At 39.1% G+C, this 15948-nt stretch overlaps 1 protein-coding gene across 1 annotated transcript in view; it reads left to right on the top strand.

Annotated features, from left to right (window-relative positions):
- PARG (poly(ADP-ribose) glycohydrolase) overlaps nucleotides 1-15948 on the top strand; it is a 182971-nt gene that overhangs the window by 5072 nt on the left and 161951 nt on the right. The window contains exons 2-6 of the mRNA XM_081104551.1: nucleotides 1225-1291; nucleotides 2659-3639; nucleotides 4723-4906; nucleotides 13561-13683; nucleotides 13809-13892. Of these exons, the coding sequence (XP_080960677.1) occupies nucleotides 1225-1291; nucleotides 2659-3639; nucleotides 4723-4906; nucleotides 13561-13683; nucleotides 13809-13892 (1439 nt within the window). The remainder of the gene's footprint in view (nucleotides 1-1224; nucleotides 1292-2658; nucleotides 3640-4722; nucleotides 4907-13560; nucleotides 13684-13808; nucleotides 13893-15948) is intronic.

Here is a 15948-nt window from a genome sequence, read left to right as displayed (position 1 = left end):
ATAGTAAAAGGGTAATATGCCTCCCAGCACCGGGATCAGCGGAGCCGCGAGGCCTCCCGGCACCGGGATCAGCGTGACAGGGGGCAGCGCCCAAACCCCCTGATCGCCCTGCAGCTCTGTGTGTGACGGGGTGGGGCCACAACCTCCCTATCCACCCTGCTCTGTTCGTGACAGGGCAAGGCGCCCCAACCCCCTGATCGACCCTGCTCTGTACATGACAGGGTACGGAGCCCCTACCCCCCTGATGGGCCCTGCTCTGTGTGTGATGGGGTAGAGCCATAACCTCCCCATCGGCCCTGCCCTGAGTGTGAGAGTGGCGGTGCCCCAACCCCCTGATCAGCCCTGCTCTGTGTGTGACAGGGGGCGGTGCCCCAACTCCCCTATCGGCCCTACTCTGTGAGTGACAGGGGGGAGCCCCTCAACCCCCTGATCGGCCCTGCTCTGTGCGTGACGGGGGAGCTCCCCAACCCCCTGCTGGGCCCTGCTCTGTGCGTGACAGGGGGGAGCTCCCCAACCCCCTGATTGACCCTGCTCTGTGCGTGACAGGGTACGGAGCCCCACCCCCCCTGATGGGCCCTGCTCTGTGCATGACAGGGGGCAGCGCCCCAACCCCCTGATCGACCCTGCTCTGTGCATGACAGGGTACGGAGCCCCAACCCCCCTGATGGGCCCTGCTCTGTGCGTGACAGGGTGGCGCTGCAACCTCCCCATCGACCCTGCCTTGAGTGTGACAGGGGGCGGTTCCCCAACCCCCAATCGGCCCTACCCTGAGCGTGACTGAGGGTGGCATCGCAACCTCCCAATCCACCCGGCTCTGTGCATGATGGGGCGGTGCCCCAACTTCCCAATCGGCCCTGCTCTCAACCCGACCAGGGGCTGCACCTAGGGATTGGGCCTGCCCTCTGCCACCCGGGAGCAGGCCTAAGCCAGCAGGTCGTTATCTCCCAAGGGGTCCCAGACTGCGAGAGGGCACAGGCCGGGCTGAGGGACCCCCCTCCCTACCAAGTGCACAAATTTTTGTGCACCGGGCCTCTAGTGTATTTATATTTATGTTCCTGTATTGTTTCCCATTGCTTGAGTGTGAAAGGAGTGATTGATCTTTTCAACCCACAGAACCTAGCATAATGCCTTACATGTGTATATGCTATTATACGTATTTTCTCTTTGAAGGTATGTATTCATTTACATTGATGTTTTGGGTGTTGTTGGTTTTTTTTTTAACAGTTTTCAAACAAAAGACTATTACCAGTTGGATGGACACTAAAGGAATCAAGACAGCTGAATCAGAAAGGTACAGAAACATATGTACATAGAGAAATGAATGGCATGATATATGGATGTTTTATCTTCATGCTATTTTCTCTCCTTGCTTTCTCAGTTTTTTAAATCCACGTTTATTCATTCTTTCAGTTTATAAATAGTTTTTAGAGTCCCTTATATACTTTATATTGTCCTATATACTTGAGATACAGAGGTGAAGTAGAAATAATTTTCTTTAAGATACTTGTAATGGTGATAACAGATACAGAAACATGATTACAGTAATCATCGCTTAATGTTTCAATAGGTTTCACATCTTTAAGTGAAATGACATAATGAAACCAGTTTTGCTGTAGGCTAAATGATAGAAACAGGAGTTAAGTTCCTGTTGCATCTTATCAACATTATAACAAAACTAGAGGCCCAGTGCATGAATTCGTGCATGGGTGGGGTATGGCCACCCCAGCCCCAATCAGGGCAGATCGGCAGGGCCTGTTGGGAGGAGGAGACAGCAGGAGGTTGCCTGGCCAGCCAGCCCTGAAGGGGTCCTTATCATGGCCGGGCTGGCTGGGGGGAGGGGCTTAGGGTGATTGGCTGGCAGGCCCTGCCCCTGATTGGGGTGGGGTGAGCCCTTTGGTGGGGGGGCAGTGGCCGGGGAGGGGCAGTGGGAGATTTGCTGGCCAGCCCTGGGGTGGGGCCGGGCAGGAGGAGGGGCTGCAGGAGGTTGACTGGTTGGCCCCACCTACTATTGGGGTGGGGGGCAACCAGGGGCGGGGCCAGCCAGAGGGAGGGGCTGCAGGCTAATGGTGGTGATGGGGGCCCATCGGGTGCAGGGCTGGCCGCCCCACCCTCAATCGGGTTGGGTGAGGCTGATCAGGGGCGGGGCCGGCCAGGTGGAGGGGCGGTGGGAGGTTGGCCCCACCCCCTTATTGGTGGGTTTGCTGTCTGCAGTGGCATCATAGTGACCAGCCATTCAGGTCTCTGGCTTTTTATATGTATATAGATGACATTGAATGAAACAGTGTTATTCAAGGACCTGCTATATTACTTAGTGTGATAAATGCAATAGTAAAGGTATAAACAAGGTACAGTGGTAGTAAGAATGTAAAACAAACAATCCACTTTACCTTTAGGAAAGACTGCACAGAAAGTGACGTTTATTGCTTCATCCTGGGAGGTAGCTACTAGGCACATAGTTGGGGAAAGGGCATTATAGGCATATATGCAAAGACATGGAGTCATGAAAGAGAATGCTGTGTATGCTTAGATAATCACAAGTAGTTTAATTATTGCTGTGATGTTGGAATGTGGTTGGGTAAGTGGTTTCTTTGCATCATAAGTTCTTTCTATTATAATGTAAGTTCTGTTTTGTCATTAGTTCTTTCTATTTTCTTATAGTTTGCATAGTAAAGAAAACAACAATACAAGAGTAGAATCCATGATGAGTTCTGTACAAAAAGATAACTTTTATCAACATAACATGGAAAAATTAGAAAATGTTTCTCAGCGAAGTATTGATAAATCACCAGTTGAAAAAAGTACACAGTATTTGAACCAGCAGCAGACTGCAGCTATGTGTAAGTGGCAAAAAGAAGGAAAACACACTGAGCAACTTCTGGAAGGTGAACCTCCAACAGTAACTCTGGTATCAGAACAGTTCAGTAATGCTAACGTTGATCAGTCACCTCAAAATGATGATTACAGTGACACATATAGTGAGGAAAGTAGAGATAATCAACAGTTTTTTATACCTGTAAAGCTTGCAAATGCAAAGCAGACTACAGAAGATGAACAGGCCAGAGAAGCCAGAAGCCACCAGAAGTGCAGAAAGTCTTGCCACCTTGTGGAAGACTGTGCAGATTGTCAACAGGAAGAGATAGATGTAGTGCCTGAGAGTCCCTTGTCAGACATTGGCTCAGAGGATGTCAATACTGGACTGAAAAATGCCAACAAATTGAGTAGGCAGGAAAGTAGCCTAGGAAATTCTCCTCCATTTGAGAAAGAAAGTGAACTTGAGTCACCAATGGATGTAGATAATTCCAAAAATAGTTGTCAGGACTCAGAAGCAGATGAAGAAACGAGTCCAGGATTTGATGAACAAGAAGATAGTTCCACCCAAAGAGCAAATAAACCTTCAAAGTTCCAAGCCAAAGAAGCTGACACTGAATTGAGGAAACAGTCATCTGCTAAGGGAGGTGAAATTCGATTACATTTCCAGTTTGAAGGAGAAAGTTGTGCTGGAATGAATGATTTAAGTGCCAGACTGCCTGGAAGTACTTCTAGCCTGAATGTAGAATGCAGAAATTCCAAGCAACATGGGAAAAAGGGTTCTAAAATCACAGATCATTTCGTGAGAATGCCTAAAGCAGAGGACAAAAGGTAATTTTTTTCTATCAGGTGTATCTCCAATAGTGTAATGCATTTTGTAATTTTTTTAAGGGGAGTTTAGCAAAGATACAGTTTACACTGAAGCAAAGAAACAGTTGTGTTTCTTGCTATCTGTTTATGCTAATTTGAACCTAGACTCCAAATTTTAAATTCTAAAAAGGCCAGAAACAGAAAAGAAGATGTAAATAAGTATTGTTAATCAGTTTTTTAGTTTAATGAACTTCCTTTTGAAGTTAATGTGAATTATCAAGACATAAAAATATTTGATTGCTGAAACCGGTTTGGCTCAGTGGATAGAGCGTTGGCCTGCGGACTGAAAGGTCCCAGGTTCGATTCCGGTCAAGGGCATGTACCTGGGTTGCGGGCACATCCCCAGTAGGAGATGTGTAGGAGGCAGCTGATCGATGTTTCTCTCATCATCGATGTTTCTAACTCTAACTCTCTCCCTTCCTCTCTGTAAAAAATCAATAAAATATATTTAAAAAAATATTTGATTGATAGCAGCTACTGTTCATTTAGCCGTTCCCTAGGCCATGGTATATTGCAGTTTCTCTAATGCTGTGACAGGCATGCAGGTGGTATTGTACTCACTTAAAAAATGAGAAAACTGAAATTTGGGTTAGAGAATTCACTGAAATTATGTAGTTTGTGGGTCTTAACACTGAGATTTAAATCCCAGGCTGTCTAATTACAAAAGTAATATATTGAAAGTTACGTTTTTGTAAATATTCCTCATGGAATCTTAAAGCCCACTCTCTATTATTTCTATGATTTATTTTTCCTATCAAAGTTCACTTCATGGAAGATGACTGGCAGTGTCCATATTCTTACATGGTCCTTTCTTCAGAAAGTGATTTACTTGTGTTTGGGAATTTCTTCCACAAACTAGTGAAACTGAACTCTTGGGTTTTACTATAAGCTTTATAAGTTTTTTTTATTTTTCTTAATTACCAAGGAGAAAGACAAGCTTGGCACATTTAAAACAATAACATTCTAGGCAAGATTTGTATTGTGTATCTAAGTGAATTTAAACAGGAAGTAGTTCGTGACTGTATACATTTGTTTTGACCTTAGAAAAGAACAATGTGAAATCAAACATCAAAAGACAGACAGGAGGATCCCTAAATACGTTCCACCGCACCTTTCTCCAGATAAGAAATGGCTTGGAACTCCCATTGAGGAGATGAGAAGAATGCCTAAGTGTGGGACCCAACTGCCTCTCTTGAGACCATCTGCCAATCACACAGTAACTGTTCGGGTGGGTATTACCTCTCACCTATAAAGAGAGAAGACTCCAAGTCTTGATTTCTTGTGATACTTATTCCTGTGTAAAACAGACCAAGGCATAAGAAAGCGATTCTCTTTTGTGCATATAAAGTACTGAGAAGTCTATAGAATGTAGAAATATAATGATAGCTTAATATGATACTTAACAAATCCATAAGATGAATCATTGTCAACTGATGAGAAAATTGAAATGTTTTGTATTTTTAAGAAAATTTATTGATTCTTTTTAACAACAAATACTTAGTTGACAATATTTATTGAGCAGCTACTACATGTTAGGTACTGGGTTACTTCCTAAAATTCAAAGTTATGATTCAGTATCTTTAAATTATTCTTCAGTTCTGCTCTCTTTTCTGAGCTTTATATTCTTCTAACATCTCCATCATTGTTCCACAGGTATCGCAAACTCAATATGTTTAAAACCAACCTCATGCCCTAGTTGGTTTGGCTCAGTGGATAGAGCATTGGCCTGCGGACTGAAGGGTCCCAGGTTCGATTCCAGTCAAGGGCACATGCCACGGTTGTGGGCTTGATCCCCAGTAGGGGGCATGCAGGAGGCAGCTGATCAATGATTCTCTCTCATCGTTGATGTTTCTCTCTTTCCCTCTCCCTTCCTCTCTGAAATCAATAAAGATATATATATTTTCAGAAAATAAAATAAAAAATAAAACCAACCTCATTTTAAAAATTATGGTTAAATATACATAATATAAAATTTACCATTTTAAAATGTATGTTTCATTGGCATTTAGAACATTCACAGTGTTATACAACCATTACCACTATCCATTTTCAGAAGTTTTTCATCATCCCACACTAAACTTGGTACCTACTAAATAATAACATCCCATTCCTTGCAAGTCCTTGGTAACCTCTTTTATACGTTCTGTAATTTTTTAAAAAAAAATATTTTTATTGATTTCAGAGAGGAAGGGAGAGGGAGCAAGAGATAGAAACATCTGTGATGGTAGAGATTCACTGATCAGCTGCCTCCTGCATGCCCCACATTGGGGATCGAGCCTGAAACCTGGGCATGTGCCCTGAACAGGAATCGTACCCTACATGACCTCTTGGTTCATAAGTTGATGTTCAGCCACTGAGCCACGCAGGCCAGGCCTGTGAGTTCTTTTTTAAAAAGTAATACATTTTTATTTAGGTATATAAAATTGACCCATTTTTTAAGTCATCAATTCAGTAATATTTAGTGAATTTACTTAGTCACCACCACAATCCAATTTCTATCTATTGGAAGATTTCTATCACTAATTGGGCAATTTTAAATAGTCATCTCAGTTATTAGTCAGTTTCTGTTATTAGATTTTATAGGAACTACTTTTTAAAAATCCTTTTTATGGTACAACTTAGTCTAGATGTGATTAAATAAAGTACATAACTCGTTAGCATGGTTAGAGGTGGAAGCAATGTTTAGCAGGGTGGTGGGGTTTGAGCTGAGCCCAAAAAGATGAGCAGAAATTTCTTAGGTGGAGTTAGTAAGGCAAGAAAATCTCAAATACCAGTAGATACATAACCTTTATAATAAAAGGCTGTGTAGTTGAAAAAGATTTGTTTTAGGAATGGAAAACAGTTGGTTTACTAGAGTTTAGAATTTGGGAAATGATTGGAGGAAAAGACTTGAAAAGTGTACTTACTGGGTTCATATCATAGAGGGCTTCAGGTGCCTGGAACTGTACTTGACTCGGTAGATTATGGAAATCATTACTAGTAAACTGCTTGTGCCGGCAATAGTTAGGTTGTAACAAGATTAATCAAACAGCTGTACGTAAAAAAACAATAGAAGTGAGGCTGCACTGGAAACAGGTAAAATTCATAGGAGATGAAAAGTAAGGAGATAGTAATTATCAAATTGTGCTGCATTGATGTGGTTCAGGGGTCTTTTGAAATTTGAAGTTTTTTTTGTTTTTTGTTTTTAATTTGAACATTAATATTAACGCACGTTTTTATTTTTTTAGTTTTTATTATTTTTTTATTGTTGACAGTATTACAGATGTTTCCCATTTTCTCCCCGTTTATCTCCCTCTGCCCAGCCCCTGCCCCCCTAACCCCTGTCTCCACCACCCTATTGTCCATGTTCATGGGCTATGTATGTAAGTATGTAATTTCTTTGGTTTATCTCTCCTCGTTCCCCCACCCCCACATTGAGGTATGTGAGTCTGTTCCATGCCTCCATGCTCAGCTCTTACTTTGTTGGTCAGTCAGTCATTTTGTTCATTGGATTCCACAAATAAGTGAGAACATGTGATGTTTGTCTTTCTCAGATTGGCTTATTTCACTTAGCATAATAGTCTCTAGGTCCATCCATGCTGTCGCAAAGGATAAGAGATCCCTCTTTTTTTTTTTTTTTTTTTTTTTTTTTTTAACAGCTCATAGTATTCCACTGTGTAAATGTCCCACAGCTTTTTTATCTATTCATCTACTGATGGATACTTAGGCTGATTCTAAATCTTAGCTAATTTTAAATAATGCTGCTATAAACATAGGGTGCATATATGCTTCCTTATTGGTGTTTCAGGGTTTTTAGGATATACTTCCAGAAGTGGATCATTGAGTCCAGTGGAGTTTCATTTTTAATTTTTTGAGGAAAACCCATACTAATTTCCATGGTAGTTGCACCAATTGCCACCAGCAGTGAACTTGTTCCCTTTTCTTCACATCTTTGCCAGCACTTGTTTGTGGATTTATTGATGGTAGCCATTCTGACAGGTGTGTAGTTTTAATTTTCATTTCTCTGATGATTAGTGACTTGGAGTATTTTTTCATGTCTCTCGGCCATTTGTCCTCTTTGGAGAAGTGTTTTTGCCTGTTTTTTAATTGGATTATTTGTGAGTTGTATGAGTTTATATATTTGGAGATTAATTGCTTATCAGATGTATCATTGGCAAATATGTTCTCTCATACAGTGGGTTTCCTTATCATTTTGATGATGGTTTCTTTTATTTTTTTCTTTTGTTTCTCTTGCCCTAGGAGATGTATCGGCAAAAATTCTGCTATGTGAGATGTCTGAGATTTTACTGCCTATGTTCTCTTTTAGGATTTTCATGGTTTCATGGCTTACATTTAAGTCTTTTATCCATTTTGAGGTTATTCTTGTGTATGGTGTAAGTTGGTGGTCTAGTTTCATCTTTTAGCATGTGTTCATCCAGTTTTCCCAACACCATTTGTTGAAGAGACGTTCTTTACTCCACTGTATGCTCTTGCATCCTTTGCAAATACTAATTGACTGTAATGGTGTGGGTCAATTTCTGGGGTCTCTGTTCTGTTCCATTTGTCTATATGCCTGTTCTTGTTCTAGTACCAGCTGTTTTGATTATAATGGCTTTGCAGTATAGTTGGATATTCAGTATTGTGATCCCTCCAGCTTTGTTCTTCTTTCTCAAGATTGCTGCAGCTATTTGGGGTCTCTTATGGTTACATATAAATTTTTGGAGTATTTGTTGTTCTGGGAAGTATGCTGTTGGTATTTAATAGGGATTGAGTTGACTCTATAGATTACTTTGGGTAGTATGGACATTTTAATGATGTTAATTCTTCTAACCCATGAACATGGTATACATTTTCATTTGTTTGTATCTTCCTCTGTTTCTTTGTTCCATGTCCTGTAGTTTTCCAAGTACAGTCTTTTACCTCCATCTTTAAGTTTATTTCTAGTTATTTTTGTTGTTTCAATGGTAAATGGGATTGTTTGTTTAGTTTCTCTTTCTGAGAATTAATTATTAGTGTATAAAAATGCCATTGATTTCTGGATGTTGATTTTGTATCCTGCTATCTTGCCGAATTCATTTATTAGTTTCCTGGTGGAGTCTTTAGGGTTTTCTATGTACAGTATCATGTCATCTGTGAGTAATGAGAGTTTTACTTCCTCCTTTCCAACATGGATTCCTTTTATCTCTTCTTCTTGTCTGATTGCTGTGGCTAGGACTTACAGTACTATGTTTACTAAGAGTGGTGAAAGCGAATATCCCTGTCTTGTTCCTATTCTTAAGGGAAACACTTTTTTTGCCCGTTGAATATTATGTTGGCTGTAGATTTGTCATATATGGCCTTTATTATGTTGAGGTATGACCCCTCTATTCCCACTTTGCTAAGAGTTTTTAAAAAATATTTTTATTGATTTCAGAGAGGCAGGGAGAGGGACAGAGAGATAGAAACATCAACGATGAGAGAGAATCATTGATTGGCTGCCTCCTGTACGCCCCCTACTGGGTATTGAGTCCTCAACCCGGGGCATGTGCCCTTGACTGGAATTGAACCTAGGACCCTTCAGTCCGCAGGCCTGTGCTCTATCCACTGAGCCAAACCAGCTAGGGCTGCTGATTCATCAAAAGGTGCTGAATTTTGTCGAATGCTTTTTCTGCATCTATTGATATGATCATGTAATTTTTATCTTTGAGTTTATTAATGTAATGTATCACATTTATTGATTTGTGAATATTGTACTAGCCTTGCATCCCCGGAATAAATCCCACTTGATGATGGCATATGATCCTTTTAATATATTGCTGGATCTAATTTGCTAATATTTTGTTGAGGATTTTAGTATGTTTTCATCAGGGAAATTGGCACGTAATTTTCTTTACTTGTAGTGTCTTTATCTGGTTTTGGAATTAGGATAATGCTGGCTTTGTAAAAAGCTTGGAAGTATTCCTTCCTCTTTGATTTTTCGGAATAGTTTGAAGAGAATAGGTGTTAGTTCTTCTTTGAATGTTTGGTAAACTTCTCCTGTAAATCCATCTGGTCCTAGGACTTTTGTTTGCTCGGAGTTTTGTGTTTTGTTTTTGTTTTAATATATTTTTATTGATTTCATAGAGGAAGGGAGAGGGAGAGAGAGTTAGAAACATCAATGATGAGAGAGAATCATTGATTGGCTGCCTTCTGCACGTCCCCCACTGGGGATCGTACCCGCAACCTGGGCATATGCCCTGACTAGGAATCGAACCGTGACCTCCTGGTTCATAGGTTGATGCTCGATCACTGAGCCATGCCGGCCGGGCTTGCTGAGAGTTTTTAAATAACTGCTTTAATTTTATCAGTTGTTACTGGCCTATTCAGGTTTTCTGATTCTTCCTGATTGAGTTTTGGATGATTGTATGGTTTAGGTATTTGTCCATTTTGCCCAGTTTATCTCATTTGTTGGCATATAGTTGTTCATAGTATTTACTTACAATCCTTTATATTTCTGTGGTTATATCATTTCTTTCATTTCTGATTTCATTATGTTTCTTGATGAGCCTGGCTAAGGGTTCATCAATCTTGTTTATCTTTTCAAAGAACCAGCTCTTAGATCCATTGTGTGTGTGGTTTTTTTTTTTTTTTTTTACTATTTTTTAAGTCTCTATGTCATTTATTTCTGATCTGATCTGTATTATTTCCTTCCTTCTACTTCCTCTGGGCTTTTCTTGCTGTCCTCTTTCTAATTCATTTAGTTGTCTGGTTAGATAGCTTATTAGTGCTTTTTCTTGTTTCTTGAGGAAGGCCTGTAATGCTATGAACTTCCCTCTCAGGACTGCTTTCACTGTGTCCCATAGGTTTTGGGTGGTTGTGTGTGTTTTTTCTTTTATTTCCAGGAAGATTTGAATTTCTTGACCTAATTGGTAACCCATTCATTGTTTAATAACATGCTATTTAGCTTCCATGTATTTGCGTGTTTTTGAGGTATTTTATTGTAGTTTATTGATTTCTAACTTCATGCCATTATAATTCAGAAAGATGCTTGGTATTATATCAGTCTTCTTGAATTTGTATACATTTGTTTTGTGTCCAAACATGTGGTCTGTCTTTGAGAATGTTTCTTGTGTACTTGAGAATAATGTATATTCTGTAGTTTTGGGGTGAAATGTTCTGTTAATATCAGTTAGATCCATCTGATCTATTGTGTCATTTAAGGCCTCTGTTTCCTTGTTTATTTTTTTGTCTGGAAGATCTAGCCAGTAAGATTTTAAAGTCCCCTACTAAGAATGTATTGCTGTCAATCTCTCCCTTAAAGTCCATCAAGAATTTTTTTATATATTCGGGTGCTCAAGTGTTGGGTGCTTATATGTTTACAAGGGTTATATTTTCTTGTTGAATCATTCCCTTTAGTATTATGTAGTGGCCTTCTTTGTCTCTTGTTATGGTCTTTGTTTTGACTGGCCAGGGCAAAACTTTTGTGTTTTAAAATATCTCATTTCTCAAACATTTACTGAATGCTTATTATAAATAGCATATGTGTATACAAACATAAATGTGCATATTTACATATATGTGTATACATTATACATATAAATACATGCTTTATTCTTTAGGAAATATTCAGAATACAAAGTTAATATGATTATTATTATTCTCAAGAAGATTAGAGTCCAGTGGGGTAAGGAAAAACCATTGTGCTCTACTATGATAATGACCTAATAAAACAAGAGGGAGTAAACCAGTGGTTCTCAACCTTCCTAATGCCGTGATCCTTTATTTTATTTATTTATTTATTTATTTTGGTAACCCAACCATTGTTTAATACAGGGGTGGGCAAACTTTTTGACTCGAGGGCCACAATGAGTTCTTAAACTGGACCGGAGGGCCAGAACAAAAGCATGGATGGAGTGTTTGTGTGAACTAATATAAATTCAAAGTAAACATCATTACATAAAAGAGTATGGTCTTTTTTTTTTAAGTTTTATTCATCCGGGCCGTAGTTTGCCCACGGCTGGTTTAATAGCATGCTATTCAGCTTCCAATTGTTTGAATTTTTTGGATTGTTTAGTTTATTTCTAATATTATGCCATTATGGTCTTACAAGATGCTTGATATGATTTCAGTCTTCCTGAATTTGGAGAGACTTTGTCTGTGACCCAATATGTGGTCTATCTTTGAAAATGTTCCATGTGGACTTGAGAAGAACGTATATTCCATGGCTTGGGGGTGAATTATTATGAAGATGTCAATTAAGTCCATCTGCTCTAGTTTGTCATTTAGGATTGCTATTTCTTTGCTGATTTTTTGTCCTCAGAATTTATCCAGTGATTTCAGTGGGGTATTAAAGTCCCTTACTGTGATCGTATTGTTGATTTCTTCCTTGATATCTTCCAGGATTTTTTAATGTATTTGGGTTCTCCTGCATTGGGTGCATATATACTTACCAGGGTTATATCCTCTTGTTATATTGATCCCTTAATATTATTAAGTGGCCTTCATTATCTCTTGTTATGGCCTTCACTTTGAGGTGTATTTTGTCAGATATAAGTATTGCTACCCCAGCTTTTTTTTTCATTTCTATTTGCCTGAAGTATATTTTTTCATCCCTTCACTTTCAGTCTGTGAGACTCCCTTGTTCTGAGGGAGGTGGGCCTCTTGTAGACAGCATATATATGGGTCATGTTTTTTTTTTTTTTTTTATCCATTCAGCCACTCGATGTCTTTTGATTGGAGCATTTAGTCAGTTTATATTTAAAGTTATTATTGATAGGTACCTGTTTGTAGCCATTTTTATTCTTTGTGTGTCGGGGTCCAGCCCCAGCAGGTCCAGGGGTTCCCAAATGTGTGGATGGAGTCGTCGAAGAAGGAATGACACGGAGACAGCGTTCAGTTGATCAGCAGCCTAGCCATGTTATTCAGCCAGGTTCTAGCCAGGATCTCCAGCCAGGTTCTGTCGCCGTGATCCTTTAATACAATTCCTCATGTTGTGGTGACCCCCAACCATAAAATTATTTTCGTTGCTACTTCATAATTGTAATTTTGCTACTGTAAACAATATGTAATTATATATGTGTTTTCCGATGGTCTTAGGCGACCCCTGTGAAAGGGTCATTCAACCCCCAAAGGGGTCGTGACCCACAGGTTGAGAACCACTGGTAAATGAACTACCATTTAAAAGTTTTTGAAGACTTCTTAGAGGAAATGAAAATTGGGCTGAGTGTTAAAGGTCAGAATAGATGTTTAACCAGATAGTGTTTGGATAAGACAAGATGTTAAAAACTGGGAATATCATTTGGAATCGGAGTATAGGCAGAGAGGAGTCATTATAAGATTAGAAGCCTGGAGCCTGGCTGATGTGGCTCAGCAGTTGAGCATCTATCTATGAACCAGGAGGTCGCACTTCGATTCTCGGTCAGGGCACATGCCTGGGTTGCAGGCTGGATCCCCAGTAGGAGGTGTGCAGAAGGCAGCTGATCAATGATCCTCTCTCATTATTGATGCTTTATCTCTCTCTCCCTCTCTTCCTCTCTGAAATCAATAACAGTATATTTAATTTTTTAAAATAAGGGGGGCGGGCCTGGGAATACTTGAGAAAGATGTCATTCTCAAATGAGCATGAAATGTGAAAGAGGGATGAATGTTCTGGGAACAGCTGGAGTGAAGGAAAGGGATAGAAGGCTGTTGGCAGAAATTCAGGCAAGGAGTAATGAGGAATAGAGGCCTCGATGGGATGGAGATAGATGTCCAGAGCATGGTGACCAGGCAACTGATTAAATGGAGGTAAGGAGTGGAAACTGCTAAGCAGCTTAAGAAGGTCTCTTCCCTAGGAGCTAGTCTGTATTTTACAGCATTTGCTTTGGCTGCTTTATTTGACTTCTTTTGTAGATGATACACCTAGTTTTTATACACTTACAGTTTTCTTGTTAATCTCTCTTCCAGGTAGATCTTTTACGGGCAGGAGAAGTTCCTAAACCTTTTCCAACACATTTTAAAGATTTGTGGGACAATAAGCATGTAAAGATGCCTTGTTCAGAACAAAACTTATACCCTGTGGAAGATGAGGTAAAAACAAAGCTTATATTCCTTTAGTCTTTGGTAGTTTAGTACATTTTTGTTTGACACTTGCTTCTATGATGCAAAAAAACTTAGAGTAGTTTTCTCATTTGTTTTTTTTCTTTTCCTTAAAGAATGGTGAGCGAACTGCAGGGAGCAGATGGGAGCTCATTCAGACTGCACTTCTCAACAAATTCACAAGACCCCAAAACCTGAAGGTATAGTTCTTTTTGCTATTCTTGCCTCTTACATGCAGTTGTTAGTGATGGGCCCTGTGTCTCCTCCCTCAAAGACATTTTTTGATCTTTAATGTACTCAGGTAACAGCATTATTTATATGCAAGGTGGTTTCTTCCTGAGGAACTCTATTTAGAGACATTCTTGGTTTCTATTCCATCACTAAGAAGCGAGTAGAAATATTAAGAGTTGTAAATGACTTGCCTGGAGCCACACAGAATAATTTGGAGAACCAGGAATTGGACTTCTGTTTCTTGATTCCCCATCCAATTTCCTTCCTTTCAAACTTCTCTTTTATTTTGTTTTAGAATTATCATGTTTCTGAAATGTCTTCAAAAGTAAATGAGGAAAGAATTATGACTTCAGCGGTATTTGCCCAAAGGGAAGCTGAGTTTCCTAATGATTAAAGTATACATTAAGCATTCTGTTTTTTATTGCTTTTAATATAGCTTCTAGCAGTTTAATAATTTATTAATCTAATATTTTGGCAATAATTTATTTTTTAAAATATTTCATTTACGACTGTAGGGGCATTCATTAGATCGCTTTTCTAATAGCTACTAGTAAAATGTGGGTGAGTATATGTTTATATTTGACACTATGTAAACTTTGAAGTTTTATAACTAAACAGTAAGATATTTCTATACTTCCATGAAATTGGGTTTCTTTTTTTGGGGGGTGTTTCATTTTCTTTGAGAGACTTAATTTGTTGTGATAGTTTCTCAGGTTTTATACTGTTTTCCTTTTATACTTACAAGTTGTTCTTAAGTTTCCTATATCTTTCTCTAACTCCTGTGGGTTTTTTTTTTTTTAAGGTGAAAAAACATTGATATAGTGTGCCATACTGTATTTTGAAAATTTTATTTCTTAGGGACAGTAGTTTTCAATTTTGTAATGTACTCCTTTTAAATGGAAGAATTTCTCCATGTCTACCAGAATTTACTTATTTTTATTTATTTATTTATTTTTTTTAAAGAGTTTCTCTAATCTTTTTTTTTTTTTAATATATTTTATTGATTTTTTTACAGAGAGGAAGGGAGAGAGAGATAGTTAGAAACATCGATGGGAGAGAAACATTGATCAGCCGCCTCCTGCACATCTCCTACTGGGGATGTGCCCGCAAGCCAGGTACATGCCCTTGACTGGAATCGAACCTGGGACCTTTCAGTCCGCAGGCCGACGCTCTACCCACTGAGCCAAACCGGTTTCGGCAGAATTTACTTATTTTTAGTATAATGTTACATATGTACAAACAAAAAACTAGATATAAATTCACACAAGTAGTGTAGAGCTATGTCAATTTGAAGTATTATGACACATCATTTTGAGTTGTGTTCATTTCATAGTAAAAGCGATTTGTAGTCAGTATTTCCTTTTTGCACAAAAGATTTTTTTTGTTTTTTGTTTTTTAGCAACATATTGCAGCTTTATTAGATTTTCCCATTTTACTGGCTATTTGGGCTCAACAGAGGCCTACTCCTATAACTTTATCTTCAAGGTGTCACAGTACAGTATATAGCATGAAATCTAATTAGCGGCACAAGATTAGTCTTGTCAACACAAGCAGTCATCAGCATCACAGATGCAGCAGCCTCCTGTTTTATAATGATTCGGTCACCCATGTAAAGATATTGCTGCTATTGTGCAAGTTTTTATTCCAGAAAAGTTTCCCAGACCAGGACTAATTAATGACAGATACCAGCTGATGCCATTTTGCAGATTAAGTCAAAACTCTGCCTTATATTTAGAATGAGAAAGGTAGCAAGTTTATGAATAATTATTTTTTTCTTTTGGGTCCCTATTCCTACACTGCCACACATATTCTCTCCTCAGTGTGTCCCTTATTCAATCACCTAACATCCTGACATGACCCATGGATACTCTCCAAGTAAGAGTGGTGTTTAGGATTTTGTTCAGTGCAGGGGAATGGGCTAGAGGGTGAACGGACAATGTGACAAAAGGGGGCAAAAAGGAATCCTTCTGAATAATAAAAATGTTCTTCATGACACCTCTCAGTGTACAGAAGTTTATTCTGATG

The sequence above is a fragment of the Myotis nattereri genome, assembly GCF_964212035.1.
Source record: "Myotis nattereri genome assembly, chromosome: 13".
Lineage (NCBI taxonomy): Eukaryota > Metazoa > Chordata > Mammalia > Chiroptera > Vespertilionidae > Myotis > Myotis nattereri.
The sequence above is the reverse complement of the archived record's forward strand: the minus strand, read 5'-3'. Positions and strand labels throughout refer to the sequence as shown.